The 27,699-nt window shown below is 61.7% G+C and overlaps 1 protein-coding gene across 4 annotated transcripts in view; it reads left to right on the top strand.

Moving 5' to 3' along the window:
- NAV1 (neuron navigator 1) overlaps nt 1-27,699 on the top strand; it is a gene marked incomplete at its 5' end in the record, with an annotated part of 148,569 nt that overhangs the window by 10,574 nt on the left and 110,296 nt on the right. For all 4 annotated transcript variants that reach the window (XM_082648551.1, XM_082648550.1, XM_082648548.1 and 1 more), the window contains one exon: nt 10,404-11,189. In XM_082648551.1, the coding sequence (XP_082504677.1) occupies nt 10,404-11,189 (786 nt within the window). The remainder of the gene's footprint in view (nt 1-10,403; nt 11,190-27,699) is intronic.

The following is a 27,699-nucleotide window of genomic DNA, read 5'->3' as shown; positions in this document are numbered from 1 at the left end:
CTGGGGGCGGGGAGGGCAGGGAAGCACCTAGCTGTCCCTTCTCTCAAAGGGCGGGAGGGAAGCCAGCAGGTTCTGGGGGGAGAAGGGCTGAGGTCAGAGGGGGAAGGGACTTGCGGCAGGAGGGAGGCTCAGGCCCAGGGCCAGTGGAGCCCGGCAGCCCAGGTTGACAGTCCAGGGCAGGAGCTGGACCCCGTGAGCTCCTGCATCCTTCCCGCCTGGGAGGCGGGCGTGTGCAGCGGGGAGCAGAGGAGGGGAGCGTCTGGGGAGGAGGTCAGGCTATAGGGAGGTGGAGTCCTCAGCCCGCACCAGTGGGTATTCTGGGCATCTGCAGGGCAGTTTGTAAGTGCCAAGCGGCCACCAGTGAATAGTCCATTACCATTCATTGAGACAGGAGCCATGGCATTCTTCTGTTACGTTTAATGCCTTGTTTAAAAACCTAACAGAACTCTAATAGAGTTGCCATCTGAGCGGCCACCGGATGGGAGTGCATCTCCAGGTGGGAAGAGGCCAGGTTCGTTAACTCAGCCGGCCCGGCCCTCCCCGGCCCAGCTGGGCAGAGCTTTCTCCTTTCTCTTAGAGCTGTCCTTAATTTTTGGGGCATCAAGGACCTCTTTCAGAAGCCGCTGGACACTCAATCCGCCTCCCAGACAAATGGACGTATTCACAGCACAAAACTTGCATTTGATGGTAGCTTTTATGGGCCTTCTGTGTCTGGTCTGTGAACCCAGACTAAGAAATTCTGCTCTGCGGCAGTGATATCATCACAGCGCTGGCCAGACAACCTGGGTTTGGGCCTTGTGTTTTTCCTCATCTGGCTTTTGGGTTTCTTGGCCCACAGCAAGGTAATAGGATTGATTACAAACGGACCAGTCTGCCCTAAAGCAGAAAACTGAGTAAGATTATCTTTGAGGTTCCTCTGACCTTAGAACAGCCAATCCTGCACGGACGGGTCAAAGCGGACTGTAGGTTCGCCTGCATCAGAGGACACATACATACAGGTAGTTCATGGGCCTCCATCCCACATGACACAGGGCACAGCCAGCGCACGCTGCCCTCCCCCTGCCCTGGCAAGAGTTCCTGCCCGCCACCCCCCACCTCTCAGGCCTGCGGTTGCCACGACAACCGATGGTTGCTCCTGGTCTCAGGATGGTGTACCTGGGCCTTGCAGAGCTCCTCTGAGGCCCAGCAGGTGTGTGGGCACGGTTGCCATGGCAACATAGAAGCCAAGCCCGTGCGGGAAACCTCCAGACTTCTTACCCTGGTCTCTGCATTAGCCGGGAGCAGGTCTCAGGAGGACTCAGACCGAGTCCCCCGGGTCAGGTGCTTCCTCCTGCTTCTCCCTGCTGGAAGCCCACCTCCACCCCGGCCTGACTTCCTGACCAGCTGAAGGGCAGAGAATGTGGGCATTCTCTTAAGGCCATATAGCGAGTCCTGAAGAGAACCCGAGACCCCCAAGACTCGGGAATAAGGAAGTCCCCAAGGGGTCCTGGATGTGTTAGGGCTGCCAGGTCCCCTGCAAGTGACAAGGATCTCAGGACAGAGGTCCCGAGGCTGAGCCACGAAGGGCCCATGGTGCTGTGGACAAGGGGCCGTAAGAGGAATCCTCCACCCTGTCCCCCAGCCCCAGTATTCTGCGGGCCAGTCCGAGTGTGACTGCAGTCCTGGACCCAGGCAGACCCCAGGTGCGGTGGGCATCCGGACTCCAGGAAGCTCCTGGCTGGATAGGTCGTCCTTCCCAATCCCCACACCCCCTCCAGGACCCAGGCCTCCTTTTGGGATCACGTGCAATTATTGAGCAAGTCCCGAGAAACAGCAGGAACTTGTGGGAAGTTGTGAGACCCGCAGATGTGTGTTCAAGTTCTGATCCCACCAGCAGCCTGCTGGGTGACCTTGGGCAAGCATACTTCTCTGTATAATGAAGATAATGAGAGTCCCCGCTTCAGGGGGTTTGACGGAACAGTGCAAGTGACAGGTCTAAGAGGGTCTGCTTAGTGGCGGTAAAGACCCCCTTCCCCGCGGCTCCACAAGCATCAGTGAGCCCTTTTTTTTTTTTTTTTTTTACGGTACGCGGGCCTCTCACTGTTGTGGCCTCTCCCGTTGCGGAGCACAGGCTCCGGACGCGCAGGCTCAGCGGCCATGGCTCACAGGCGCAGCCGCTCTGCGGCATGTGGGATCTTCCCGGACCGGGACACGAACCCGCGTCCCCTGCATCGGCAGGCGGACCCTCAACCACTGCGCCACCAGGGAAGCCCAGTGAGCCCTTCTTAACAGCTCCATGTAGGGAGACGTTGTCGTCAGCCCAGGCTGCTTTAACGAAAGTACCGTAGACCAGGCGGCTTAAACAACAGAAATGTATTCCTCACGGTTCTGGAGGCTGGGAACTCCAAGGTCAAGGTGCCAGCCATTTCAGTTCCTGGTGACAGCCCTCTTCTTGTCTTGCAGACAACCGTCTTCTCGCTGTGTCCTCACCTGGCTCAGAGGAAGCAGGCGCCCTGGTGCCCCTTCTTATAAGGGCACTAATCCCATTGCCAGTTCTCTGCCCTTGTGACCTAATCACCTCCCAAATGCCCTATCTCCAAATACCACCACACTGGGGATTAGAGTTTCAGTTTATGAATTTGGGGGGGATACCAACATGCAGTCTATAATAGGGGGCTTACAATTTAGCCAGAGGGGGAGGATCTCTCCCTAGGATACAACTGGGCAGAATTTGACTACGTGGCACCCTGACTATAATCGGTAGAGAGGAAAGTTCAAGATAAGCGTGGGATGTAGTCAGAGAAGGCTTCCTAGAGAAGGCGGCTCCAAGGCTGGGCCTTGAAGGGTGAACTGGACTTGAATTCACATAAGAGAAGGCATCGGGGAGAAGGGCAGACACAGCCAAGGCGCAGGCGTGGGGTTTGGCCTGGACCGGAGGGTGGGTAGGAGAGCATCAGAGAGCAAGGCTCCCGGGGGCGGGAGAGGGAGGCCGAGTGCTGTGTGCGGGTCAGCACTGGCCTCTGTGGCGGCTGGTAGCAGAGGGTGGGGGGCAGTCCTTCCCTGGGGAGCCACCCAGCTCACCTCCGCCCGCCATCACGGAGTTCCGGCTTGAAATGGAGAAGGAGGGCGTCAGTACTCAGGGGGCCTGGGCGGGGTGCTTAGAAGAGCAGGAACCCAGGGTCTTGCTGTGCACGCCTGGCTCCCCTGCCGAGGAACGGAGGTCCCGTGATCTAGCCTGGGGGTCAGGCTGCTTGGGGGCGTTAGGGAGCCATAGCCCAGCCCTAAATCGGACCTCACCTCCCGGGTCTCAGGCCCTCGGCCACAGTCCCCACTCCCTGTGGGGCTGCACACCCGGAGCACCCAGCCTCTGAGCAGAGGACCTACACCCTCCCAGCCCGGGAGAGCCCTGCCCTCCAGCTGGGGACCCTGGGCTTCAGGCTCGGGCCCTGTGTCCTCCTGGGCTCGTGTCGGCCCCCCTACTTCACAGGATGAGCAGGCTCACCCCCGTCCTGTTGGCACGGAGGCTCAGGGCAGATGCGTCCAGGCTGCTGTGAGCTCCCAGGAACGTGGGCTGGAGTTAGACTTCCGCAGCACCCTCAGCCTCCCGGAAGTGCTCCCTGAGACGCTGGGCCAGAGGCAGACTGGGGCCCACGGTCCCTGGCTCCACTCCCAGCCTTGGGTTGGCTGGGCCTCATTTTCCCCAGCACAGGCAGACAGCAGATCTCTGCTGGGCCCACACTCCTGACCTTGGAGCCCATGGGAAAACCCCCCAACCCTGAAGCTTAGGGAGCCTCCTGGGACCAGAGAGGCGGAGCCAGGGCCCTGCAGAGTCCACGGAAACGTCTCAGCTACCGAGGCCCTGGAAAGCAAAGGCTGGGAGGAAGCAAGAGGATCAGTCTGGGAGGGCTTCCTGGATGAGGTGCGAGCCAGCTGGTACATCCATGCTGGACCACTGTGTCCACTGGCTCTTCTTCTCCTCCAGGTGGCCCGGGAGGGTGGGGGTCACGTTCCTAGTGGGACTGCTAGGTGCGCGAGGGAACGTGAGGACTTCTTGCCCACTCCCGCCCTGTCCCCCAGAGGTGTGCAGGGCAGAGGTGGGGGAGGAGAGGGTCTCAGCTGTGCCCCGTCCCAAGGTCACAAGAACTGGAGCTTCCTCCAAGGGGCAGAGGGAGGGTCTGCCGGCCTCCGCGCAGCCCGGGGCTGTAGGGAAGGGAGGGAAGATGTGGCTGGGACGCTGTCCCCGGGCCTGGCTGCCGTTCAGCACCAGCTGCGCTGTGTCTCACCACGGGTACCGAGAGGTCACTGCTGTTTACAGTCCCCACACATCTGCTCTGAGTCATGCATTCATTCATTCCATCAATCGTCATTCATCAAATATTTCTGAGAGCCCACTGTGTGCAAAGAGCCGTGATGGGTTCTGGGAAAAGTTCATGGTCAGTAAAGCCCACCGAGGGTGGATCCTTGGGAATCACAGATGAGTGGATAAAGGATGCTGGCTGGATGCCGGGAAATGATTGCATTGGCTGCAGTAAGCGTGTGGGTGAGTCTGGAGCGGAATCGCACAGGAGGGCCCTTTGGTGTTGAGAAGGGCCAGGAGGAGAAGCAGAGGCTCTAATCGTCTTTCCACGCCAGCTCCTCCTGAAGTCTTTGCGACCTTGACTGACAGCAACCCCAGGCCTAGAACTGTCCAGGCCCCCATCCTTGGGGTCTCAACCCAATCCTTGACCCCTCTCTTTCCCAAAGACCCACCTCTGGTCCATCAGCAAACCCTAACGGCTTCAAAAGATGCCCAGCGTTGACCATGCCTCACCACCGCCAAAGTCACCACCAGTTCCAAGCCACCATCATGCCTCACCTTGATTTTTGCAGTCTGCCCAGGAGCCCCGTCCAGCAGCCAAGGGACCCTTCCGAGGGGGAGCCAGGCTGTGCCAGTCCTGTGCTCCAAGCCTGCCGGGGGGCTCCCATCTCACTGAGCGAAAGCAAGGGATGACCTCTGAGGCCTCCGCACACTGGCCTCCATCACATCCTGACCTCGCTGCCTGCCGCCGGCCCCGTCTTTTCTCTCTAGCAGATGTGCCTCTGATCTTGCGATTCTCCGAACACACCGGGCGCACCCTGCCTCAGGGCTTTGCCTGGGCTGTTCCCTCTGCCTGGAAACCTCTTCCCCAGATATCCGTAGAGATTGTCCCCTCTCTTCTTCAGATCTTTACTCAAATGAACCTTCTCAGTAAAGCCTTCCTTGGTCACTGAATCGGAGAGTCACCCCCTGCCCACAGCGGTTTCACATCCCCTTCCTGCTTTGTTCCTTCTCCTCAGCACTTCTCAGCAGCTGACATTTCTGTCTACTGCCTGTCCCTCCCAGTGGAGCGGATGTCCCATGAGGACAAGAGTTTTTGTCTGTCCCGTCCTCTGCTGCACCCGCAGCACCTGTCAGAGCTGGCGTGTGGAGGCGCTGAGCAGATGTAAGCACTGGGAGGCTGGCCGTCCAGCTGCAGACGAGACACCACTCGGGCATCAGCCACCTCCGCGGCCTCCAGCCTGGCCTCGTCAAGAAGTCCCTGCTGAGAGGTGGAAGGACATGGGGGGTCGGTGACATGGAAGAGAAAAGGGCAGAAGGAAGTGGGCATCAGTGGCTGGAGGGCTTTCCACAAAGGTGGAGGTGTCGGGAGGTGATGGAGGACCTCATCACAGGGGTCAGGTGGGGACACCTTAAAGAAGGTGCTTGTCGCTCAGCCCCTGGCCCAGGGTGGGTGGGCTAGTGCCCAGCCCCTGCTCTCCAGATCCTGACTGTGGGCATAGAAATCAAGAGAACCCTCCCCTCTTCTCTGCTCTGCCCTTAGCCCTTGAGGGAACCAAGTGTGGACTCGCCTGCCCACTCCCCCTGCCTCAGATCCCACCTTCTCCCAAGGTCACCTTTCAAGGTCAACCAGGTGGGGGCAGCCTAGCCCTCCTTCCCAACTTCTCCTCTCTTCCTCACTCCCCACCCCCCAAAATGCTCTCTCAAACCCAGGGGCAGATCCCAGAACGCCCTCCCACAAGCAGGGCTGCAACCGTTTGCAGTCACGGGAGAGGGATGTAACATCACGCTGCATGCCTGTCCTTGGCCGTGTGCCCGTATCTTCATTCCTCGAGTTGCTTTAAGTTATCGGTCAACAGATGTGGTCAGATCGCTCATCCCACACCCACTGCAGAGACTGCCAATGCCTTTGGAGACAGAGGAGTGGGGTGATGAGCGGTTTCGGGGGGCTGGAGATTGGGGACTTTCATGATTCCAAACCAGCCTCCTTCCCGAGTCCCCTCTGGAGCCCAGGCAGGGTCCAGTCCCCGGCACCCACTCCCTGCCCAGCCGGGCCTCTGCCTCCGCACACAGATCCTCGCCTTCTCTCTTCATTGGACCCTCCCGGCCAGGTGGTCCTGCAGAGTGGGGCGAGGGGACGGGGCAGGGTGGGAGGGGCTCCAGTCTGGGATTGGGGGTGCCGTGACAGGGCAGGATCCTCTCTTTTTAGGAATCACTTGAGGAAGCATATATTGGCTTTATCGACTGATGCTGGAATGGCTGTTGCCACGGCAGCTGAGGGCTCCCACTGCAGTAGAGGATGGTGGGAAACTCAGGGGATGTGAAGGGAATAAAGAGAGCCGCCAGACAGAGGGAGAGGCCTCACTGGGGAGCGTCTCTAAGTTCCAGGATGCCAAGATGACGCTTTAAAGGGACCACCCCGTGATCACAGCAACACCCTTTAGAGAGGGACGGTGGGAAGGTGAGCAGGAAGGTGTTTTCTGCCTCATACATCGGCAGGTGGTGTTTCATGCAGAGGGAGGATGGAGGGGGTCTGGTGCCTCTCTTCTGGAAAACCTTCTTTTCTAGAAGGAGGCAAATTTTCAGGAGCTGTTTATTGAAGCAAGGGGACGGGCACGGGGTTTGGGGCATGTGATATCCCTCGGGAGGAGACACAGGGGAATAAAGAGAGGGGGCAGGGACCAGGCTGAAACACGGGAGCCGATGAGGAAGGAAGGAGGATCAGGTCCGGGGCAGTGGGAATCCAGGGACCAGGAAGCGCAAGTGGACAGCGCAACAGGTGGAGTAGTGTCAGAGCAACTCCAGGCACTGATGTGGGAGGAGGGAACCTACAGACATGGGTACCAGAGACGAGGGGCCGGAGGAGGCGCCGGACCTTGTGTACAGCAGCGCGCACCGGCTGGACCACAGCGCAAATTATGCTCTTCGGCCAGACGGAAGCCAGTTCATTTCTCCTTGTCTGCTAAGGAGAGTGAATTTATGTGCAGGAGGAGAATGTACACAAACAAGCAAACTACTGCAGCCTGGTACATTAGGGAACAAGTGTCCCCAGACTGTCAAGCTGCCCTTTTTAGGGATGGTGAGATTCCCCCGTGACTGAATTAGCTGTGTCTTGTGCAAACTGGAGGAGACCCCCGAGTACGGATGAGGACTTCAGAAGCGATTGTGATTTCACGAAAAGTGGCCTGTGTTGGGGGAGGGAGCGCATGATCACCCAGACCTTTGGCACCGACGATGGGACTGGATCCCCTCCTTGAGCTGGGATCTTGTGTCTGGGCTTATGCATGAGTGTCTCGTGTGTGCCCAGAGGGAAGATTTCCTGACTGGCCTCCTCCTTTGGGCACTCTCTGTGCCCGGACCAAGTTCTGGCATGAAACCACTTAAGTCCCTTTACCCATCCATTTGCTTCTCACTCCCTATCTGAAGTCGCCATCCCAGTCTACCCGAGTCTCCGAAGTGCTGGACACAGGCCCAGAGGCCAGTCTGCATTGTGCCAGGGGACCTTCTAGTGAACTTGCACTCACTGCCCCTGACCCTGCACCCGCCCCCCGTTTGAACCCTTCCCTATTTACACTGCATCCTACTCCAGGAAGCCTCTGAGATTTCCTCCACCTATTCTCCCACCTGCCAGCACGACCTCTTACTCCTATGCTCATACGTACTGGGAACCTCCTACGTAAGTGCCAGACCCTGGGGTTACAGCATCAGTGAGACAGCCAGGAGCTCTGTTCTCCGGGGTTGGGAGTCTCCCCCTTGTCATTCCTGTAATCAGTATACACCCACCTCCGTCTGTCTGCCTGCAGTGGATGTGGTGATGTGCTTGCCATTGCTGTTTCCCATGAAAAGGAGTATTATTCTCCCAGGTCTTGTAGTGCTATCTTGCATGTCCTCCCAGACACTGAGTTCCCTGAGGGCAGAATCGCCATCTTTCTGTTTCTCCAGTGCCCAGCCAAGGGTCCACGTTTCTTACCAAACACCCCTCTGCCTGAGACGTCAGTGCTCAGTACCGCGGTCAGTGCATCCTCTCTGCCATGACACCTGGACTTGCAGACTTTATAGTGTCTCAGTCCAGGCCTCGGATGATGGAAGACAGAGTCCTGGGGACGGGATCCAGGAGCCATGCGGGGAGCAGGCCCGGAGCACAGCCCTCAGGCCTCCAAATCCACGTTACCAACACAGCGGCAGCATCTGCTCCACCAAGGTGCCGAGAGACACGGCTCCGTCCCTGAGAGCGTGGGTGCCGGTGGGGGAGACGGACGCGTACACAAATGCCCCTCACACCAGGCAGGCTGTGATGAGCGCTAGCGGAGTGCGTGAAGCAGGAGACTCCGATTCTAGGGTGAAGGGGGGCCTGGGGCTACAGAGATGGAGGTTGGGGATGAAGTGGGCAGGTATCCGATGGCCAGTGCTTTCTGGCAAAGGGTTCTCAGGGCTGTGCCTTCCCCAGTGTGTGGCTCCGCCGGGGCCCACTCCTCCCTTTCTCCTGTCCCTCACTTTCTTGCCGGAGGACCGTTTTGCTTAGGCAACTTGGCCCTGACCTGGGAGGCCGTGGAGAATGGGCAGTGTCGCCCTCTGCTGAGGGACAGCCCCATGCAAACGGCTGCCTGCTCAGTCAGCCTCTAGCCTCCAGTCCCCCCTCGACCCCATCTCTCTTCCCAGGGCCCGGGGGGCAGGGAAGGGAGAAGGGCTATAGGAAAATGTCTTTTTTAAGCGCTCTGCAGGCTCCACTGGAGGTGTGGCAGGCAAGGGACCAGGGCTCAGCTTCTCCTGATGCCCTGGGTTTGACAAAGCGCTTTGCAGGTCCAAAGTCCCTTTAGCTCTTAAGCTGGTACTGTAACCACCGTGAGAGAAGACGGGGGAGGGGGTGCAGTGACTTTGACAAGGTCATACAGTCATTGGTAACCCAGTCTCCGGATCCCGAGAGTCAGGCCTTGCCTGCAGCGCCCTGAGGCCCCTGCCCAGTCAACCCTGGGTCTTCCCAAGCCACCCTCGTCCACCCCCTGCCCCCGTCCTCCGGAGGCACCCCGCACTTCAGGAGAGCAGCCTGGAGCCTCAGAGACGGAAGGCAAGAGGGGGGCCGGGAGTTTCCCAGGCGACCTGGATATTTTCTCCACGCTCGCCACATCTCCCCCCAGGCCTCACGAGCCCACTCTCCCTCCGCGTCCCGAGCCGCCCCGTCTCAGCCCCTTTTACCCGCACGCCCACACTAGCTCAACGGAACCTTTCCACCGCCCCCCCCCCACCTCCGGGCTTGGCAGGGGGCAACCCGTGCCCCGGAACCTGCCCGCCTCGGCGGGGAAAGCGATGAGAAGACCGGGTCGAATCCTTCATCTCCCCCTACCCACTACTCATCCGCCCCTGGCTCTCGGCTGCAGATACCACCCCCTCTCCAGCCAGAAATAGACTCTTCTCCCCCACCTCCCGGCGCTCACGCACACCCCTCCCCCCCACCTCCCGGCGCTCGCGCACACCCCTCCCCCCCACCTCCCGGCGCTCGCGCACACCCCTCCCTCCCCACCTCCCGGCGCTCGCGCACACCCCTTCCCCCCGCCTCCCGGCGCTCGCGCACACCCCTCCCCCCCCGCCTCCCGGCGCTCGCGCACACCCCTCCCCCCCACCTCCCGGCGCTCGCGCACACCCCTCCCCTTCTCCGCCGGCTCCTCCGCCTCCCTCCTCCTTCCTGCGCTCCGAGCCGCAGCCCGCAGCCTCCGCTCCCGCTGGCGGGCGGCGCGCGACCCACGGGACCCACCGGCCGGCGGGCGGAGGGGCGGGCGGGGGACCGGGTCCCGGCGCCGGGCAGCTCCGAGCGCCGGCCAGCTGCGGGGCTTGCGTTCTTCTTTGATTGATTTTAAGATTTTGATTTGTATTTTCCCCGCCCCGCCCCTTTTCCTCCGACCCCGCCCCATCGCTCCACGGCTTCCGCGCTCCTTCCCTTTCCCCGGCTTCCTTCTTCGCGTTGCTTTCCCCTGCGCCTCGGCTCGCCTCCTCCCCGCTCCCTCGCTCCCTTCTCTTTCCTCTCCCCTTCCTCCTCGGTTTCTTCCGTCCTTTTTCTCCCCCTCCCCTCCCCTCCCCTCCCCCGCCGCCTCCTCCCTGCGCGCTCCCCCCCCCCCGCCCCCGGTGCCTGCAGACGCGCGGATCGTCCATGCGCTCCTCGCGGGCAGAATGCTGGGCGGCAGCGTCAAGAGCGTGCAGCCCGAGGTGGAGCAGAGCGGCGGCGGCGGCGACGAGGGCGCGGACGAGCCTCGGGGCGCGGGCAGGAAGGCGGCGGCGGACGGCAGAGGCATGCTGCCCAAGCGCGCCAAGGCGCCGGGCGGCGGCGGCATGGCCAAGGCCAGCGCGGCGGAGCTCAAGGTCTTCAAGTCCGGCAGCGTGGACGGCCGAGTCCCCGGCGGGCCGCCCGCCTCCAACCTGCGGAAGCAGAAGTCGCTCACCAATCTCTCGTTCCTCACGGACTCTGAGAAGAAGATGCAGCTATACGAGCCCGAGTGGAGCGACGACATGGCCAAGGCGCCCAAGGGCTTAGGCAAGGCGGGCCCCAAAGGCCGCGAGGCTCCGCTGATGTCCAAGACGCTGTCCAAGTCGGAGCACTCGCTCTTCCAGGCCAAGGGCGGCCCGGCGGGCGGCGCCAAGACCCCCCTGGCCCCGCTCGCCCCCAGCCTGGGGAAGCCGAGCCGGATCCCGCGCGGCCCCTACGCCGAGGTCAAGCCGCTCAGCAAGGCTCCTGAGGCGGCCGTGAGCGACGACGGCAAGTCGGACGACGAGCTGCTCTCCAGCAAAGCCAAGGCGCAGAAGGGCTCCGGGCCCGTGCCCCCCGCCAAGGGCCAGGAGGAGCGCGCCTTCCTCAAGGTGGACCCCGAGCTCGTGGTGACCGTGCTGGGAGACCTGGAGCAGCTGCTCTTCAGCCAGGTGCTGGGTGAGTCCTGCCTCCCCGCCCCACCCCTGCCTTTCCCCTCGCCCGCTGCCGGGGAAGCTGTGGGGAGAGCGGCGGGGCTCTCTAGGCCCCGGCTCGGGCTATGCGGGGACACTGCGCCCAGATGTACAGGGCTGGCCCATCCCCAGGTGCATATGGCTGAAGTGCGCCTTGGTAGAGATGTCCCCAGGCTGGGGCTCTGCTCTGGCCTGCCGGAGGTGAGGCTGGACAATGGGGTGGGGGGCTCAGCTTCTCAGAAATAGAGCCCATCAGCTTCCTGGCATCTTAAAGCCTAGAATCTTAATACGGCAAAACCTGGGGGGCTGGGGGTGACCCCTGCCGTGTGTGGTCTGTGCTGGGCAAGATCACGTTCAGCATTGCCGGGGAGCGCCGGTGGGAGCCGATCTAGAGCACAGATGTGGGGAAAGCAGATGTGAGGGCTGTTTGGCCGCGGAGCAGAGCTGAGGCTCCGCTTCCTCTGTGGATCCCCGGTGGGAGCACGAGTCGGATTTCCCGGGTATGGGCTCTGGCAAGGAGGCACGACAGGGGCCTGGGGGCAGGAGGGCAGCCAGCTGCCCGCATCTGGACGCGTGTCCTGTACCTCGGCCCCGGCCCCAGGCCTGGGCCAAACCCCTACCCCACCCCACTCCGCAGGTTTTTAGGGCGTGTGGAAAGGTCTGGGCTTTCGCGCGGAGACTCCTGGTTGACTGGGAAGGCTTCGCCTTTTGGCTAATGGAAGCCGAGCGGGCGGGAAGGGAGGAACAAAGCTCGCTCGGGCGGAGGAAGCGCAGAGAGCTGCCCCATTGTTCTCCGAGCCTGAAGAGCCTAAGCAAAAAACCTGGAGCGGGCCCGGAACTGCGCTTGCTTTCTCCGGGGACCCTGTGCCCTGAGAGGGAGGGACCCCGGATGCGCGGGACGCAAGGCCGCTGCGCCTCGGGAGCCGGCGCGGGCCGTGCCGGGGCCACGAGAGGACAGCGGCGAGGCCCGGAGCCGGGCGGCCGCCGTGGCTCCGCGGACTTGTTGCGGTGGCGGGCATGTGGGTCCTCCGGCGCCGAGGGACCCGAGCTTCCCGGGCCGCCAGCCCCGCTGGGGGCTGGGGAGGGGCGTGTCCGTGCGCGTGTGAGGGGCGGGACCGACGCGGGCTGCGGTCCGAGTGATGGGCAGGACGAGGTGGGGCGCGTGGGAATGGGGGGTGAGGTGCTCGCCTGGCGGCCTGGAGAAGGCAGCGCTGGGAAGGACGGGCTCGACCTAGCGCGACCTTCGCGGGACCCACAGGCCCCGTGTGGGCCAGGACGAGGGACCCCGAGCAGGAGCAGGGATCTGGAGCTTCGGATTCAGAGGCTCACAGAGGAGGCCGCATACGGGCTCTGCAGGGGCAGTCGGGGGGCTGGACAAGGGCAAAGAGGGGGGCGCAGCGGCCTGAGGGCCCGGCCTCCGCAGGCAGGGACCCGTGGGGGTGAGGGTGGGGGCAGAAACCGAGGGGCGGCCTCCCCCCTCCCCCCCTGTGCGGAGTGCTGCCCTCAAGGAGCTTACAGTCTAATGGGGTGAAACAGACAGTAAAGGAGAAAAGAAAGAAAGTAACTGCAGACACCAAGGAGGGCCTGCTTAGGTGCCTCTGAGGAGGTGGTGCTGAGCTGTGACTGAGGCCAGGGGAGGTGCAGGGGCAGGCGGGGAGAATACTCCCTGCAGGGCTGAGACGGGGGTGGGGGGTGGGGGTGGGGTGGGGGGGTGGGATGGGGGAGAGGAAGGCGGGGGCTGTCTCTGGGGGGAGCGGAGGGAGTGTCAGCGACACAGAAGAGCGGAGGGCACAGCCCCATTTCAAGGTCAAGGCTTCCCCAGTCCTGCAGTCCCTACACTGCCCCAGGACCTAGCCGCTTGGCCGAAGCCCTCTTAGTTGCATCTCAAGAGGCAGTGACCACAGAAACCCCGGCAGATAGTCGTAGAGCTGGCGGGCGAGGGGAGAGGAGGGCGGGAGGAGAGGCTTTGCGGTAACCCCTCAGCCCACTTGGCACTTGTCATGTCTCAGAGTGCCCCTGGGAGTGAGGGGAGCACACACCCCATTTCCCAGGCGGTCCGGAATCGCAGGGTCAGAGCCTCGAGGGGCTTGGAGTCTTCCCTGAGCCAGTGATGGGAAGGCAGATTCTGCACGTCTGTCCTGAGTCTGTCCTGATTATTAAGTCACAGCTCTGTGTAGGGGACCTGATTGAGGGAGGGGAGTCAGCAGGCAAAGAGGGACCCTACCAAGCTGGTGTGTGCTGGGCATGGGCCACCAGACCGGCCCTGATGATCCCACGGCGGGGCTGGTGCGGGGAGAGGAGTGGAAAGTCTGGTGAACGTGCTGGACTGACCCTGGGCGGGGCTGGCCCCAGGAGGGCAGTGCTGTGACCTTGAAGGGTGCAGCAGGGAGGGCAGGGGAGGAGGAGGGAGAAGGTGACGGCCAGGTAGAGCCCCTCTCCTGTGTGGAATGGGGGAACAGGGGAACCCATGAAGGTGTCCGGTTGTCAGGACCCTCCCTGGAGAGCAGGGTGGCCCCTGGGGAGACGAGTGGACGCCTCTGCCTCCGGATGGTGGTGAAGGACGCAGGTTCTACACCCGTGAGGCTCCAAGTCGGGACACGCTTACTCCCTGGGACCATCTCAGACCCCGGAAGCTGCCCAGCCCTGGTTGCTGGAGGGAGAGGGAGTGAGGCAGCCCCGAATAAGAGCCTTTCTGGAATGAAATGGAATGAAAGCTGATCACGGCTTGCCAGGAATCAGCTGGGGCCCAGATGGTCCAGGCAGGCGCCCTGCCCTTCCCTTGCTTTGGAAGCTGCCAAAGAGCTAGGGTCCCACTGGGAAACCCTAGAAACTTGGAAGACTGAGGGGTGAGTGTCCAGGGGAAGGGGGCCTGTCTCAGGGATCATATGCCCTTGGACCCTGGTGGACAGTCCATGTCAGGCAGTTCGGCTCCGGAGGGAAGGTCACTGGCCCCTGGCCTGGGTCTGGGGCAGGCAGGAGGCCGCAGTCCTGAGTTCCCTGTGCAGAAGTCCTAAGCTCTGTGACCTCCTCTGGGACTCACGTTCCCCATTTGTGAGTGGCAGAGCTGCTCCACGGCTCTCTCCTACCCGTCGGCATTAGGGAGGGGTGCAGAGAGAGGGGATCGGACCTTGACAGGGCCCCAGGTGCCTAAGAGAGCCTGTCTTAACTCAGAGCAGTTACATACACAATCCCGACCCGACCACACTTCTCCATCTCCTCAGCCCTGAGTCCGAGAACCTCCGAGCGGTCTGGTGACCCCACGCACACTGCACCCCCTTTTGAGCCCTCCAGGCAAGGGGACCAGGTCAGGTGCAAAGGAACCCAGGCGGCTGGAGCGCCTGGTTCCACTTTCTCAGAAAGTGTCTGGACCCACGTGAGGGGTTGCCGTGACAACGGTTGGGCCCTCAGAGGCGCAGGCCAAACAGAGCAGGGGAAGGAAGTCCGGAAATTATCCGTTTCTAAGCCAGTGGGTTGTTGTGGGCTTTTTGTGGGGGGTGGGAATTTACTCTAGAGGTTGCATTCTGGGATGCTGTGAATAGGGGGAGGGAAGACATGGCTTCTCAGATGGTTTTCTTCCTTGTCATTCAGTGCACTGGGGGGTCCTCCAGGATCCAGTGCCCGAGCAGCCAGGCCGCGTGTGCAAGCTCGCCAAGGCTCCACACGCAGGGCCGTGCCTGGTGCCTTCCCAGGGGTTCCCCAGAGGCCCGGCAGGAGCGTGAGGGCGCTGACTTGCAGCCTTCCCGGGCTTGTAGAGCCGCAGGTGAGGGAAGGCAAGGCCTGCAGGTGAGCGCGTGCGTAGCGGAGGGGCAGCTGGCACAGACCCTTCCCGCTGCGAGGCCTCTGTCTTCTCAAGGGTAGCGCTGGGGAGGACGTTTCTTGCTCCCCGTGTCCAGGGCTAGGCTTCGGGTTCCACCGGGGCCCGTGGGGTCCTGCTCTTAGCCTCTGGGCCTCGCCCTGCTCAGGCCGCTGCAGCCAAAGCCGTCTTCCTCCCCCTCCCCGGGAAGGCCTTGGGGTAGCTCCTGTGTTCTGGGGACAAGGACACGTGGAGGGGAGGTGCCCAGGGCTTCTCTCAAGGGAGATGCCCTTGGTGGTCAGCAGCGGCTCCACCCTCAGGCCCCAGGCCCTCGTGGATGGGGATTGAAGGCAGAACAGCACCAAGTCGCCTGGAATCCTGGGCTGCTTGCTGACCGTTAGCTCTCGTCCCACCCGCTAACATCTCCTGCGGGCACAACCGCCCACCCCCGTGGCCCGTCCCCACCCAGCTGCCAACACCAGAGGCTTTGTCTTCTGCAGACCTCCAGCCTCGCCCTGCTCTGGGCCGCCCCTCCACACCCGTGCCCACAGCCCACAGCCTCTGACCTCGAGGGCTGGGGGTGCAGGCAGCTCCACGGGGCTCCAGGGAGAGCGGGTCCTGCGCTGACCCGGCTGAGCAGAGCCCCCAGGCCCATCCCCGTTGCTCTGCGGCGCCTTCTTGTACAGCCGGAGAGAAGAACCCTCTCCGTGCAGAGCCCCCGCCTCCCCCTCTGGGATTCACAGAAGACACAATGGAAATTGTCTGGTTGAGCCACCCACCTAAAGCAGAAATTACTCCCTCGTAGCGTCGTAGGCAAGTGGGTGTTCTGTTTACACACTTCCGGTGACAGAGAGCTCACTACCTCATTTTCCTGGAAAGCCCTCGTTATTAGAAAGCCCGCTGAGCAGAGTTTCTGTTTCCTGAGAGTTTCTGCCTGTGGGTGCAGACCTGCTCTCCGGATCCTCTCGGGTTAGGCTGGCCTGCCTCTCAGGTGCCCGACTGCGTCCCCTCGCATCTTTCCTCCCTTCGCCCCCCGTTCCTCTTTCTCCCGTCTCTTTTCTTTTGCAGTAAGACTTGGTAGGAGGAGGGGCCGAGCTGTTCCCCTGATTCCTGGGCCCCGTAGAGTCCAGCCCCCAGCTGGACCCCCCATCCCCCATAAGGTCTGCCCCCCAGCACCTGGCTGACCTGGGCTCCCTCCTGCGGCGTCTCCCTCGGCCTGGAGGCCTGTGCCAGCCTGCCAGCCAAGGGGAAGTGGGTGCCACATGCTTCTCATTTGCGTTGGCTGACCTCCTCCCACAGCCTGTTTGCATTACCCAGCTGCGTCTGATGTCCCCGGGGCCTGCAGCCTCCCTCTCTTGCCCAGGAAGGCCGGGGGGCCGGGCGCAGCTCACTGGCCCTGTGTGGGCAGGCTGCGCTCCTGCGTGGAAGCCTTGGAAGGCTGCGTCAGCCCTCAGAGCGGGCACCGCCCCCTGCAACTTCCCCTACTGTGGCTCCTGGGGACCCGGCCCCTGCAGGGAGAGAAAACCAGAGCCCCCTGGGTCCAAGGCTTCCTTCTGACCAGCAGGCATCAGGGCTCAGACCGGGAAGATGCCCCGGGAGTGGTATCTGTCTCCCGGAGCCGTGCCCGGGGCATGTCCAGCGCGGCCCCGTGCCGGGAAGGGCGGATCCCAGCTCTTCGTCTCTGATCGGCACCTGTGCCTCTGGCAGAAGAAGGGGCAGATTGCAGGGGTGCGGCCGGTGTGGGGAGCGAGCAGGTGCGGGGTCCCCGCTGGCACTGAGGCGGGAGAGCACGGGCACCACCTTGGGCACGTTACAGGTTCACCCCGAGGGCTCGGGCTCCGGCAGCGTCCAGGCTGTCACCGCCAGCACTGCCTGTTTACCACGCGGCTCTTCTCCAGCTCAGCTCTGGCCAGAGCTTGGCCAGTGGCCAGGGCGGGCTTTGGCCTGAGCCCTCATCAGGTCTATTTTCGACATCCCGATGATATGTTTCAGGGCCTCTGCAGCGGGCGGTTCCTGCACCGTCTTCTAATTTCCAAGCAGCAGCGCTGGCTCTGGACCGACTTCCCAGAGCACTTGCTCACGTGCGTCGGGCATGCAAAGCCAGGGTGTGGGCCCTTTGTGCCCAGGCTGGTCCCCGGGGAAGCTGACTCGTCTGCAAGGGTGTCCAGTTGGGGCGCTGCCATTGGGAGTGATCTGGTGAAAAGCGCTGGAGTTTTCTTGGAGAGCCAGGCCGTCAGCCGTGACCTTGGGCTGCGTAGGGAGGTAGTGAAGGTTGAGAGCACAAGACAGGCAAGTGTGTGGGGAGACCTGCACGTAAACCTTCACGTCCGGACGTAAACCCCCAGGATGTAGATGGGGCTGGGAGTCAGGGTGTGCACAAGGGTGCACAGGGGCTGGGTGTGTCACGTGGAGCGGTGCACAGAAACACTTGCACACTCGGCCCCTAGCAGCTACGCACAGACCGAAGGGGTGTGTGTGTCCGTGTGTGCGCGTGTGTGTCCGTGTGTGTGTGTGTGTGCACACACACAACTGCCCAGGCATGAAAGGGTCTGAACCACGACCGGGCTGGAACAACTTCCCCCAAAGAGACCCCCAGCCAGAGACCGCAGGGGTTGGGGCTCCCTGCCTGGTTCCTCTGCCAGAAAAGAACCTTGAGGAGGACACAGGCTCCCTCTGCCCTTGGTGACCGCTGAGCAGGCCTTCCCTTTTGGGGGCGCAGGAAGCCACCCGGAGGCCTGGCTTCTCTGTGCGGAGCCCTCAGCTGCCACTGGCCACGGGCTCCAGCACCCCCAGGCTGTGGAGTTGCCTCCCCAGGGCTCTGGGACCTGATGCTCCACGGGAGGAAAACAGGCCCAGAGAAAGTGATGACCTGCCCATAACCAGCACCCAGACACCACGTGGGGCATGAGATTCTTGTCCCTTAGGTTTAGTGAGTCACTTACTGCCCACAGTGATCCTGTGAGACCGCGCTTACAACTGAGCAAACAGAGACACTGGTCGGTGGGTTGGCCGCTCGAGCCAAAAGAGCAGGTGGGCCACAGGGCCAGGACTTGACCTTGACCCCTGTGATGTCAGCTTCCAGGAGCCTCAAGACCCCTCCCCCCACAGTGTTGCGTTCAATTCCGTTTAATTCAGGATTGCTGTCAAGCAGTCGCTGTGGACGAAGCATGAGCTCCTGGGGTTGCGGCTTCGGGGCCCGCTCGCCAGCTGCTGGCCTGCTGGGTGAGGAGATAAGGGTTCCTGCTCATCCCGTGCGGGGCAGATGCTACGGAAAAGTTGGGAAGGGGTGCGGGGGAGAGCAGGGTGGCCTGGAGCCGGTCGGCATGTGGGGTGAGTGCGGTGCCGTGGGCAGGAGGGGAGGCTGTGGACAAGTGACCTGCGCTTCGAAATGCAGGTTGGGATCCCGGCAGCAGAGATGGGAGGGACTGGAAACGGAAGGAGGTAAACGGAGGGCTTCATCGTGGGTACCATCCAGCTGCGGGAGAGGTGGGGAAGGAGATGGACAAGCAGCTTGGGGGCGGCCCTGACGTGACCATGACCGGCCCCAGGCGTTGCAGTAGGCGCTGGGCAGACCTTTGGTGGGGAGCTGTCAGGGCTTGCCCCCAAAGACCCCCGAGAGAGTCCCGGCTCTGGAATCGGTCCTGGGAGAATGTTTCTGAGTGAGCACACCAGCCGGCCCAGGGCCTCGCAAGTTCCACATCTGTTCGCTGGAGCGACTGTGGCCCTTGCTGCCCCTGCAGTGTCCACATGGGAGGGACATGGGGGAGGACGCCTGTGCGCCCAGAAGCTTGTCTTTGATGAGCAGCAGCTCTGATTAGGCCCGAGGGGTCAGTACTTTCCGGCCCCAGCCCCCGGGAGAGCCTAGACCCATAGCTCACCGCAGAGCTGCATGGCAGCGGCAGCACGTAAAGCAGCGTGAGGGCTGACAGAGTGTCCCCATGCCGTGCGACTTGGTTGGCGTGGAAAGAGAGCCGTGCTTAGGGCGGGCAGCACGTTTCGGCTCCAGGGCACTTGCTGCATCCGGGAAGCCTTCCCGAAGGAGCTAGGAGTCGGGAGCTGTTTCAAGGGGTCAGAAACGCTTGGCATAAGGGGCTGAGGCATTCCAGCCACCCAGTTGTTTCCTTGGAGGGTGTGGGAGGACCGGACTGGAGCTCGCTGGCTGGGAGCCCTGGGAGCGGACGGTGCTCGAGGGCTGTCCCGGGTAGCAGGGCTCGAGGTGGCGAGGGTGCCCCAGGGCAGGACGGGGAGCCTTGTACCCAGTGCAAATCCTCCTCCTGCTTTGTCCTTTGGACCAGTTTCCGTGCCCTGGGCATTGCCGTGGGGTCCCACTGTCCCAGGATCTGGGTTGTTTGGCTTTGTCCTGGAGTCGGGTACCCCCAGGAGTCCAAGAGTTCAGGGTTGCTGGAGGACGCAGGTGTGTCGCAATGTCTCAGGGTTTCCACGGATGGTGACAAGGCGTCCAGGGGTGCTGGGGCATTCACCGCCTGGCCTCCCTTCGTCCGGCCCCGCGGGGAGGGCGTTACAGCAGCGAAGGCCGCGGTGGCCCCTGGGCGGGCAGGCGGTGCTACTGCTGTCATGTGGACAGCAGGGACCTCGAGGGCCGCTCCCCAGCCCCAGGGTCAGGGCTCAGCCCTGGGCCGCCCAACGCCCTGCCCGCCCGATGGCGTTGGCTTGAGGCTCAGCGGGCAGCCTGTGCCCCTGCTTCTCCTGGACGCTCAGCAGCGCCTCCCTGCTGGGCACCTCCGCCCAGCGTGTGGCTTGGGGGCCACCGGGGGCCTGGCCGCAGGGTTTGAGCTCCCAGGAAGAAACAGCAGTGCCCAAGACGCCGATCGGCCTTGTACTCTGCAGATGGGTCAGGAGCCTCCCTCCCGAGGCGCCGTGGTGGTCCCCGGGACACTCAGAGGCAGGAATCACTGGGGATTGACAACGGCGACGACTAGTACTTAGTGGGCACCCACTGTTTGCCAGCTGTGCTGAGCGCTCTGTGGGAACCCAGGTCAGCCTCGCAATGAGACGCTATTCAAGGGTCACACGCAGACTATTTCACAATCCTCGCGGGCCAGGCTGCAGAACCAGGGGTGCCTGGGGCTCCCTGTTATGCCGGAAGTCAACCCCATGGGTGCCAAGTAGTGGGGTCCCAGGGGCAGGGCGGGGGTGGAGGAAGAGTGCCGATTTCCTGCAGGTGTGGGAGCTGTTCATCTTCAGCAGCCAGCGTGACCCCCCTGGTGCGTCGCTGTCGACTGGAGACCCCACACTGACACGGACTTAGACGTGAAGAAGGTGAGAGCAGCCCGGGGCCACTCGGCAAGTTCACGGAGAGCTGAGATTCAGCCGAGGCTTGGTTCGGGCTCATCCAGACTCCTTTTTTTCTCTGGCACAAGTAGGCACATCTGCCCCCCCTTGCCCTGTAGACAGTCTAGAGCCTTCGGGCTGATACGGTCCCGAGAGCCCCGATCGGTAAAAATCGGTTCTCTCCGGCCCTCGGCAAACGTTCCTCGGGTCCCAAGACCCTGCGTCCCGGCGTGTCCAATCTGGGAAGCAGACCACAGACGGACGGTCACAGGGCAGCAGCCCCCGGAGCTGCAGGCAGGCTATGGGGAGAGGGCTTCCCCCGGGGACAGGAAGGTCGTGGCCACAATGAGGATGACCAGACTGGCTGGGAGGAGACGTGGCTCTCTGCGTCCGCCTGGGATAAGCTGTTCCCCTGGCCCCTCTGCCTGTGAACCCTGGACCCGTCCCTCGTAACCGTGGAGCTTGGATAAGCCCCGTGATGCCTCAGCCTCCCTGGTGGTCAAAGAGGGGTCAGACTTGCCAGCTGGCAGCTCGGGGAGGGAAGGGCCGGCCCGGGGCTGAGGCCACAGGTTCAGCCATCTTCATCTCAGGGCCTGATTTCTCCTTTCCCCCCACCTCCTTGCTCCCCCGTGGCCAGTGGCTCCTGATTTCTAGATTAGATTCTGCCAAATGCCGCATCTGCAGGAAGTGGAGGGCGGGGCGGCGGTGTTAGCTTCATGGAAGATCCAGGGTCTCATAATAACATGTGTCAGTCATCACGTGACACGTGCCAGGCACTGTGCTGGCCACCGTACGTGTAGTAATTCATTTAACCAGCAAGAACAACTTAGTGAGTCAGGTGCTGTTTTCCTTCTCATTTTACCGATGAGAAAACTGAGAGGTTAAGTGACTTCCCCAGGGTCACACAACCGGGAAGTGAGGAGCTTGGAGCCGCCCGCAGGCAGGCCGGCTCGAGCGCCAGCCTCCTTAACCACCGTGCTACAGGGCCCCTCGCCGGTGGGGAGCTCTGGCCTTGCAGAGTTCCACAGACACGGCAGGTCCTCTGGGCGGCCGCCCTGTCCTTTATTCTAAATAGCGCGGCCCTGTTCTGAGGTCTCCTGCAGGAGTTTGGTGGCCCAGGCAGCCGAGCACGTCCCCCGGACGCCCTTGGTCCCCGCTGCCAGGCTGTGGACAGTGTGTGGGATCTGTGGTTAGGGCACTTGCAGCACAGCTGTGTTCACGTCGCCCCCCTGCACACTTGTCCTGGCAGGACCATGGCTGGCCCGAGAGCTGCAGGGGACGGCGTGTCCGCCCCCGGCCGGAACCCGGCGTCTCTGGGGCCCTGGCTGCCTGGCCTAAGAGGAAAGCACCAGCTCTGAGTCGTGCAGGTGAGGGTCCACATCCACCCTGAGGCTCACCTGCTGGCTGCCCTTCGCCCTCCTTGAACCTGTCCCTCATCTATAGGATGGAGCTTACGCGCCCTGCGCGGGGTAATGGTGGGGATTAAACAGAAGAGGGAGTCACGGTGCCTGGCACCGCCTGTGACCATACAGTTAGTTCTGTTGCCGCCTTCCCCGCAGGCCCCAGACCCCTGGCTTCTTCACGCTGATCCCGGGGCTCTGCAGACCCGGTGGCGACCAGTGAGCCCAGTGGCGTCCCTCACGGATTGGCTCCGGTTCAGTCCTGGTAGTTTAGTTCAGTCTCTTGGTTGTGTCTGGAGCCAGCTTGGGTGGAGGGGGAGTTTGTTACAGGACAGGGAGAGTCTTGCAGGGCTGTGGGGGAGGCAGGGGCAGCCGGGTTTGCAGGGGGAGGGGGCCGGCCCTACTGAGCATCTTCTGCTCCGCGTTACTGCCCCGCACGCCTGGTTGCTGCCTTCTGAACCACAGACCCGCACTCCTGCTGCTGGTCCACGAGGCAGAACGTGGCGCCCACGGCCCCGGGCTCCTCTGTGCCAGAGACCTGCCTGTCTCCCCTGGGGGGTGGGGGGCCTGAGAGCCATCGCGGGAGAGAGGGAAAACACATTCTCCGGGAGTCAGCTGTATCAAAAGTGGTTAAGGTCATTGCTCAGCTGAGTGGCTGTTTGGACTGTGATAAGAAAGAAAATAGCAGAGACAGTATGAAAAGAGGGCTTGAAGGTGGGTGTGTGAAGGTGGCAGAAGGAGCACCTCGTGTTCAAGTTCATTACCTGTTCCTGGACTTCAGCTCAGGCCTGGGTTCTGTCCAGATCAGAGACAAGCTGGCAGTGCCCTCATTTCTGGGAGGGATGGGGACTCAGGCCTGACCCAGAGCTTTGTGGTGGCCTTATCTGTCCCCTCCCCAGCCCAGGTCCTCTGGAATCGTCCCGCCCCGTTTCCAGGCCCTCCTTCCGCCAACAGCCCCTCTGGTGGTCCTTGAAACGTCCTCCAGGGCTGAGACATGGAATCCACCCTGCTGGCTGTTATCACACAGCTGGGAGGACATCTGGGGAGGGATGAGGCCAAGACATCCTGGCTCCTTCCTTATCTCAGGGGAGCACAGGTGATGGGGTGACGCTGACCCGTCCCTTCGCACAGGCGTGAGGCTGGGGCCTGGGTTGGGGGCCCACTGGCCTGGCGTTAGGGGTGGGATTCCGGTGGGGGATGGGAAGGGACTTGCCCCAGAGGAGCCCAGCCTGGCCTGGGGCTGGGCAGGGGCTGGATTCCTGCCACTTTCCCACACGGCACAGAGATTGGGTTTCCTGCTGAAATCCTATCTCTGAATCACAATCACAAAGTTCCCAGCTTCTCACTGCAAGTTGTTTGTAGCGGCTCCGTGTACTGTGACGGGGGTCCTGGAAGGAAAGACACAGGGCTCAGTGGTCAGACGCACAGGGTACGGGGCAGACAGACCTGCGTTCAAATCCTGCCTCTGTGTTGACTGGTCTCGAGGCCCTGGGCCAGGTTTGGTTCCCTCACCTGTTCAACAGATCAGATTGTAGCTACCTTGCTGGACGGCCGCCAGGCTTAAAAGAGCTATTTCTTAACCTGCTGCTGCCTCATCATTACCCGTCCACGCTCACTGTGTGGGCCGTAGCGGGAGGAGGGCCTGTCCTCAGGGAGCATCAGGCAGATGAGGGAGACACGGCCCAGCAGCCTCTGTCCTCCCATCCCTGCATTCTGGGCCCTCCCTCCTGAGCCTTCGCGAACCCTCAGCCCACACCCCCTGCAGCCAGGCCCCTCCATCTCCAGAACGCCCCCTCTCTCTTTGGGGTGTCCTTGGGCCCCGCCTCCGTCGTGCCCGTGCTCTCTTCCCCGGGCACAGCCCCCAGGTGACTTGTCCCCGGGTCCTCTCTGCGAGCAGCATGGAGCGTTGCTCAGGAAGCTTCTCCTCAGGGTGCTCGTTCCTCTCCAAGCGCCGCCCAAACTACAGACCCAGAAATTAGGCAAGTCCGGTTGCGTGCTATCAGCCTTACATTTGCATTTGATTAAAAGACAGCAGCGTCTTCCCACCCACATTTGTTCCTTTCTCTCCCCACCGCCATTCTCCCACCCCTCCTGCCTTGCTGAGCTCAGGGCGTCCTCTGGTCGCCCCCCCACACCCCGCCCCGGGCGCCTGGGCACTGCCAGGGCACAGCCCGTGCCCACTGTGCCCCCAGCACCCTCAGTCCTGGAGCCGCTGGCCGGCCGTCAGAGCCGCAGTGGGCGGGGGTCACCGTGGCTCCCTCCCAGGCCAGGAGGCTTGGGTGAGACCCTCCGGGCTGGCTCTTCTCACTGGTGGAGAAGCGTGATGAAGGGGCCAGAGCTGGCCCTGCCTCCTGCTTCCAGCCTGACGGCGGAGGCTTGGGGTTCCTGCCATCACGTTGCAGATGCCCTCATCCCTCAGTGACCTGTGCCAGGGTAAACGTTGAGGAAAGCGTTGCCGCAGGCTGGTCCTCTCCCCGAGGTTTGGGGAGAGCCGTGTTACTTGTCTGGCGTCCCGTCACTTCGCAGCTGGTCTACGTTGCTGCCCTGAGCTCACGTGTAAAGCAGTGAATGGGCAGGTGAAGGCCACCTGTCAAAGGTGAAGTCCTGTTTGGATGGGGGTCCGAGGCCAGAGCCGAGGGAAGGGGCTCCAGAGCCCACCGTCTTGTTACTCGGACCACCTTTCCGACCCATCCCAGCCCAGCCCCCCTCCTCCTTTATCCTGCTCCTCCCCCTTGTTCTTGGCTGTTCAGGGAACACAAACTGACACTCGCCTCAGCCTGAACCAGACAGAACTGGAAGGGGATCTGTCCCCACACCCACTCTCATCTTGCTTCCCTCCTTAGCAAAAAAAAATTCCAGATTATCTGAAGCAGCTCTGAGCGTAGGAAACTGGAGTCTGGAAGGGGAGCAGATGGGCTGGGGGCGGCACAAGCAACTGTCCTCTGTCTCCTGAGGTTAGGCTCGACGGGCCACCCCCAGGATGCAGGAGCCCAGGATGACGGGCCGAAGAAGGGGTGGCGTCCCATCCAGGCCCGTCCCTGGGCCCCCGACAGCTCAGCCCATAACCTGGAGGAGAAAGAGCCTCGTGCTCTTTGGGGTTACGGGGACCCTCACCAGGCCCTGGGTGTCTGCTCCTAACCGGGCGGCGGCGTGGTCTTTGGTGCCGCTGCAGTGAACAAAGCAGACCCGTGCTTTGTCTTCATGGACTTGAGTCTGGGGGGGAGGCGACCTTAAGCACATAGTCACAGAAGGGAATCCTTAAGTCGGCCCGGTAAGTGCCCTGTGGGGGAAGCAAAGGGAGCGATGGTTAGATTGGAGGGGCCAGCCGGTCGGGCAGTGCTTCCCCGGGGCCAGGGGAGCAGCCGGGCAGAGGGCAGGGTGTGCAGCGGGCCTGAAGCAGAGGAGCTTGGGTGTGGAGGAAAGAGGAAGAAGGTCGCGGAGAAGGGAGGGGTCCCGCACGAGTCTGGGAAGCTGGGCTTGGGCGGGGTTTGGGCCAAGCTGGGCGGGAGGCGGGGGGAGGGGCGGGGGCGTGGTTAGGGTCGGGATGCTCAGTTTTATCCCTGTGTCAGCAGGAACACAGGGAAGGTGTAAGTGGGGAGAGTGACATCAGGTTCGTGTCGTTCAAAAGTTGACTCCGGATACGGTGGGGGACGAGTCGGAGAAGGCAAGAATGAAGGGGTCCCGACGGGAAGGTCCCAGCTGGCGCTCCCCGGGGGACACGCAGCAGGCGGCAGGAGTTGCTTGGCAGTGAATGGGACCCTGCAAGCCCCGGGCGGGGACACTCTGGGGAAGGGGTGGGGACCTCATTTTGCCTAGATACTAAAGTTTCTTCGGTGCAAAGCACAGATATCCAAGAACAACATCTCGGGGTTTTTTGAACAATAATACCTTTTTTTAAAAAATGTAAGCTCGTCTCAGCTGAACGAGATTCACACAAACAGCTCAGGAAAGGGAGGGGGCAGTCGGTGCCCCGAGCTGGCAGATGTGGTCGTGACCCTGACGGTGGTGGTGATGGGCTTGGTGATGGTGGCAGAGATGACAGGGGTGGTCATTATGTTTTTGGTGATTGTGGTGGTTGGTGGTTTAGGGGATGACGGCGCCCAGGGTGATGGCCATAGCAGTCACTCCGTCTGCAGTAAACCGGGGCACCGGCGATGCTAATGGTTTCTGCCCCAGATGTGCCCGGTCACTCGAGCTAAAGGTGACCTCCAGAGAGCCTACTTTCCACTTCCTTAGGCAACAAGTATTACTGAGCCCAGGGCCATGCTAGGTGCTGTGAGGTTACAGCAGGATGTGGAGATGGTCCCTGCCCTCAGGGATTTTGTCATCTTCCCAAGACGTGACCGTCTCTCCGTGTCCCATCTCACTCTGCCCATCGTTCCCGCTCTCCGCACCCTCTTCTCGTGCACTGAACAGGGTGCATCAGATATGCCAAGCTGCACCCTCTTCAAAGCTGACACCCCCTTGCCTCCTCCCTGACCTCGTCCACACCTGTCTCTGTGCAGACCTGGTCTGGCTTAGGCTGGGCTAAAACCGGAGTGTGGCCTCTGGGGCCAGTTGTTACTCTGACCTTGAGCGAATCATACGCCCTCCTGGGTCGCGAGTTTTCTCATCTCTTGTCAATAGAGCATAATGTTTTCCCCACCCTTTTTAGCTTAGAGCGCTATTGGGAGAACCGTATGAGACCACATCGTGGGAGGCACGTGCCCTTGGCCCTGTGTGGGCAGCGTGTCTCTGGTCAGGCCTCCCCCCCTCCACCGCCTGCCGTCGGATCAGCAGACCTGCCCCCAAAGGGGCCTTTGTCTGCCAGTTCCCTGGGAACCAGGCAGCCGTCACTGAGTGGACCCAGGCCTTTATCTCCAGCAATAACCTCAGGCTATCTTGAGGAAGAAAGTTTTAAAAGGAAGCTTTTCCAGTCCTCCAGGAGGGCGGAAAGCGTGAGATGCGGGCTGCCTTGAGCCTGCCCTTCCTGTCCTCCACCCTTCCCCACTTTCTCTCAGGATTGAACCGAGGACTCATTCACACGGAGGTTGTCACTAACTGACAACACCCTCAAGCTGTGGATTTCAGAGGGTTTTTTTCCTACCTTGACCTCCAATAGGAAACACATCTTCTACCAAATCTAGCGTGTACATATTGAGGCAAAAGAGTTTTGAAACAATACCGTGTCCAACGTACTTGATGTTCTGTTTTGTTGAATGTGTGTGTGTGTTTTTCTTTAATTGCCGGTTACAATGCACTGAACTGATTTCATGACCCACAGATGAGTTGTAACCTGTAATTTGAAAAGCCCCGCCCTGCGAGGACCATCTTTCCAAGCACAGAAGGGCCTGGGAACGAGGGCGGGGGCGGCTTAACCCCGCCTTGGGGGAACAGCATTTCCCTTACGCCAGGCGGTCGTCAGGCAGTTCTCCGGGCACTTTATTATAATAGACCAGCTACTCCTCGCGCCCACTCACTGAGGCCGGTGTTGCTCGTGCCCTTGTTATGGGCCAGGAAAGTTACTTGTTGAAGGTGACACTGCTAGTAGGCGACACAAGCTCAACAGCTGGGCTGTGCTGGCTGCCAAGGTGCCTCAAAAACAAGGTGGTCCCACCAGGGGACCCCACGCCCATGCCCAGGCTCGGGTGCTTTTGGAGGGCCGGCCTGGGTGTGGGCCGTAGACAGCCTGCAAAGCAGAGGGGCCCTGGGAATCCGCAGCCCAGCAGACGCCCAGGCTGGACCACCCTGTGGATGCACGTGGAGCGATGCGGGTGCTTGGGGAGCCGGAAGCCCTTTGGGGTGCTCGTTAGGCCCAACACAGAGCTCTGCCCATGGCTGACGGGCAAGCGGGACCTTTCTGAGTGGAAAGAAAAGCCTAACTCTAGCCTTTAAAAATAATACTGCTGTTAATTTTAAACATAACACTCTTTGCAGGCTAAAAAAAAAAAAAAAGTGAGCTTAAGCAAACACTTTCACTGTTTTTTTAATGAGTTTATTGTCGTAGGCTCTATGAGAGTGCAACTAAAGTC

The sequence above is a fragment of the Grampus griseus genome (genome assembly GCF_964374135.1).
Source record: "Grampus griseus genome assembly, chromosome: 1".
Classification (NCBI taxonomy): Eukaryota; Metazoa; Chordata; class Mammalia; order Artiodactyla; family Delphinidae; genus Grampus; species Grampus griseus.
The sequence above is the reverse complement of the archived record's forward strand: the minus strand, read 5'-3'. Positions and strand labels throughout refer to the sequence as shown.